We start from the raw sequence: 4464 nt of genomic DNA on the forward strand, positions 1-4464 counted from the left end.
TACACCAACAGCCAACGAGTATGTTTCTAACTATGCTCTGTTTAGAACTGCTCGTACAGCTAGGACGGATAAGTGGTTTCCATTCCGAGCCCTCAGCCCCTGTAATGCTAAGTTGGTAAAGAAACACTGAATATCATGTCAGCTTTTCTACAAATAAAAATTGTTATGGAATTTTAAGACGAAACTAACTCAAATTCACAGAAATACACACATTTAGCAGTTGGATTTTTCCAACTACTCTATTAGCCAGTCCGAGTTACCATGAGACATACAATCCTACCTTGGGTGACGTTCTTTAGAATCTACTACACTAAGTGCTTCAACAGCGACATCTCAATAGCCTTGGGTGTTTTGAAGTGTCTGCCCATACCCAAGGATCTCAAATACTCCATTAACTGCAACCCAGTTCCGTGACTGTTTTGTCGGTAAGTACGTGACTGTTTTGTCGGTAAGTAGCCTGTCATCTGTGGTATAGTTTGTACTGCTTTTGTGTTCGCATTTAACTAATGTTGCCTCTCCGTTGCCCTCGATCTCTGACTCCTTGCTCATCTCTGGCAAACGTTTCATTTTCCTTTCGTCTGAAAAGAGCCGACTTTTGCCAAGGAAAGCGAACATCCGAGACGCTTTATTTATTTATTTTTTCCTGCTTCAAAACTTAAGACCATTTCATCCCCATGACCAGTAGTTTACCATCTCCCACTACATTATCTCTCACAGTAAAGAAATACCGATTGATTTGAGTTTATATTTTTGTGGCCTAGTGTCTTATTTATACCCATTCTTTATCTCACTCTTATTTTTCTCTTAGTAAAATGTTAGTTTTTTTATTTAATTCTTGTATGATTGTATGAGACTACAATGTAGAAAGACAAATAGTTTATAATCATTCCTATGCAAGGATCCTGACCTGGGTTAGGCAAGATTAGTAGACAGGATAATTGTCTAGTGAAAATTGCAACAATTTGGTGATTTAGAGAAAAGTGTTTTTGGAAGAAAATTGATATTTAGTGTAAGTAAAACAAATGATGTCTTTAATAGCAATGCCGGGGAAAAGTAGTTACAATAATTTTACAGGTAATAACACTTTTATTGATAATTCTGAAAATATGAGTATGGTACAAATTTATTATATATATTGGGATGAGGAACTCCGTCAAATAATGATGCTACAATAACAGGTTACAAACCAAACACATGGTAAAAACATTGTCTACATGTCTTCTGTTCATATATCCACAGAGCAAGTAAATTCACTACCTGTTTTGTGTCTAAAGGTAAGACTATTCATTGTCCCGTTTTCGTTCATTGTAATAAAACAGGATGAGAATAACATTTGATTGTTTTATTATTATTTTTTTTATGTTTTTTTTTTTTTTTTTTTAGCAGAGTTATGGGGGTTTCAGATAGCTATGGCAACGGTATAAATCATTATAGCAAATTATTAAAATAACGTAATTTTGTTACAAAAGAAGGAATGAGGAACGTCACAGTCACTATCAAATAATAATGTTGCCATGACATAAATTAAGAATCAAGCAACCACATTATATCAAATAATGACGGGAATTTTGCTTAAATCTTCTCAGTGTTAATAATTATACGGCATTCAACTTAATTACCTTTTCCCGTCCACCGCTCTTTTTTTTCGTTCAGGAAAAAAGAGGACGTGAACAAAATTTTTGTTACGTATTTACAAATGAAATTTCTGTTACGTATTTACAAATGTCTTATACATCACTGTGACACATTTACGCATTTGATTTGTAATCATATCTGGTCATCATATTGAGCTGGTTCAGGGTCGGAAGTCGGGGCTGAAGTATAATGAGCAGAGGTGGTCACGGCGGCTTCCCGTTTTCCTTTACTCATGTTCTTGTTCTTCCTGTGGCATGAGAGAAAACGGAAATGAATATTGAGAATGGCATGGTAGACTTTACGATGTGATTAGGCAATGCTATGAAAGGGCAAGGAAGAAAAAGGATAGAACTTAATCAGGGATTTCCAAACTTTTTAGACTGTTAGTCCCTTCATAGATTTTTTGAATTTTAATCGACCCTCAGGCCGCTATAAAAAATACATATACATATATAATTAACCCAACCGCCCCTGATTTATGTTCTGTCCCCTGTATTTTTTTATGAATGTTGTTACATACAGATGGCCCCACATGTGCTCAGCCGGCAAGGAGTCTATCAGTAGCCCTAGTGACCGATCCTGATTTCCGCATTCCTTGAATTGGCGGGAAAATGTGTTGTTCTTCTTAATACAGTTGATACCGATAGATATTATTGTTATTGTTGTTAAGATTATTAAACTGTTATTAAAATCTAGATAACATTTAAGACAATGAAATAATACAAAAGACACTTTCCAGAAGTCGGGGAAAAGGGTAAACAGGTGAGATAGGTAGGACTCTTTGGTGACTAAGCACTTGTAGTGCCATCTATGTGTAAATACAATAAATAAACTTGTATTACATAGGGCATGGCATGTATTCTTGTCATACGTGGCGATTGGGTTAAGTAGATGTGCAGTTTCCGTATACAGTAGTGAGGGGAACAGCATATCAAACCCTGCTTTTCATGTACATGTGTAAGGGAAACTACATAACGTTCTACGAAACTGTTGTTATGTATCCCCTCCACCCTGTGAATATCTCTCATGAACATGGAAACAAAATATGAAAAAAAAAAGACATTAATATCCCATTATACTTAAATTAGAAACTTGCATCAAGATTTGTCATGAATTTTTATGTCTTACACGAATGTCAAGCTTTCGACCCGAAAATCACAATTGGCCCCAAGGCGTTTATCGACCCTTCTGATAGACCCATCGACCCCCCGGTGTCTACATCGCCCACTTATGATGCCCCTGAATTAAATTTGCAAAAGCAAAGTAGAAATGATTTAACAGGAAAGTTCGCTTAGTTCTGAAAGATGACATACACACACACATACACACACACACACACACACACACACACACACACACACACACACACACACACACACACACACACACACACACACACACACACACACACACACACATCTATCTATCTATCTATCTATATATATATAGAGAGAGAGAGAGAGAGACGTACAGACAAAGATAGGTAGGTAGGTAGATAGACAGACATACAGACAGGCAGATAGACATACACACAGGCAAAGACACACAGAGACAGGCTGGCAGACAGATAGATAGATAGACAGACACACACACACACACACACACACACACACACACACACACACACACACACACACACACACACACACACACACACATATATATATACACACACACACACACACACGCACGCATATACATACATACATACATATATGTGCGCACACACACACACACACACATATATATATATATATATATATATGCATATATATACATTAGATATATTATATACATGTATATATACATATATAAATACACACACATATATATACACACATGTATATATGCATGTGTGTGTATTTGTGTATGTGTATATATATACACATACATAATACATATAAGTAAATATATGTATATATGCGTTTATATATATACACAGACATACAGATATACATATATATGTATATATCTATGTATGTATATATACACATACATAATACATATAAGTACTTATATGTATATATGCGTTTATATATATACACAGACATACAGATATACATGTATATGTATATCTCTATGTATGTATATATACACATACATATATGTATATATACATGTATACGTATATACATATATACGCATATATACATATACATATATATACTTACATATATGAATATGTATATACATATACATATAGATACATACATAGATTTATGACAGAACTGGAGATGACTCACCTGACGAAGATGACGAGAGCAACGATGAGACCCACGGCGACCAGCCCACCTATGATTGAGCCTATGATTATCGCACCTATCTGTGCCTCTGCGTCGTCGGTTATAACTGTGGTGGATTTAGGATTTGTTCATTAACTTCTTCATTAAAAAAGTATAAGGAGAGTGTTTATTTATTTTGTTTTTTTTAAGGGGCGAGGGGTAGAGGATAATTTTGGATAATGGGGTTATCTCAAGACAAAAGGGGCAAAGGGGAGGGGGATAATATTGGATAATACTGTAGGTTAGGGAGAACCATATTGTATCTCTTTAGCAGGTTTTCTCCTTTTTTTTTTTTTTTTTTTTTTTTTTTTTTTTGGAAACACCTGTTAGTTATTTTAATGTTTGGAGACACTTGAAATTTACTCGACATTATTTATACCAAACGTTTGCGGCAATGCGTTTCCACGTTGATTGGAGTTAATAGTCATTGATTACCTGTATATCATGATGTAATTATGTAAAACTGTAATACAAGCTATAGCTTTGTAAAATTTAATATAGGTACAGGTTAATGAATAAGTAAATAAGTTATAGACATCTTAATCCG

General features: G+C 34.9%; 1 protein-coding gene across 2 annotated transcripts in view; it reads right to left on the reverse strand.

Moving 5' to 3' along the window:
- Positions 1–1066: 1066 nt before the first annotated feature.
- Positions 1067–4464, reverse strand: part of LOC125028336 — a 7342-nt gene continuing 3944 nt past the window's right edge. For both annotated transcript variants that reach the window (XM_047617817.1, XM_047617818.1), the window contains exons 6-7: positions 3879–3984; positions 1067–1882 (exon numbers count right to left, since the gene is read on the reverse strand). In XM_047617817.1, the coding sequence (XP_047473773.1) occupies positions 1768–1882; positions 3879–3984 (221 nt within the window). In that variant the 3' untranslated portion in view covers positions 1067–1767. The remainder of the gene's footprint in view (positions 1883–3878; positions 3985–4464) is intronic.

The sequence above is a fragment of the Penaeus chinensis genome, chromosome 8, assembly GCF_019202785.1.
Source record: "Penaeus chinensis breed Huanghai No. 1 chromosome 8, ASM1920278v2, whole genome shotgun sequence".
Classification (NCBI taxonomy): Eukaryota; Metazoa; Arthropoda; class Malacostraca; order Decapoda; family Penaeidae; genus Penaeus; species Penaeus chinensis.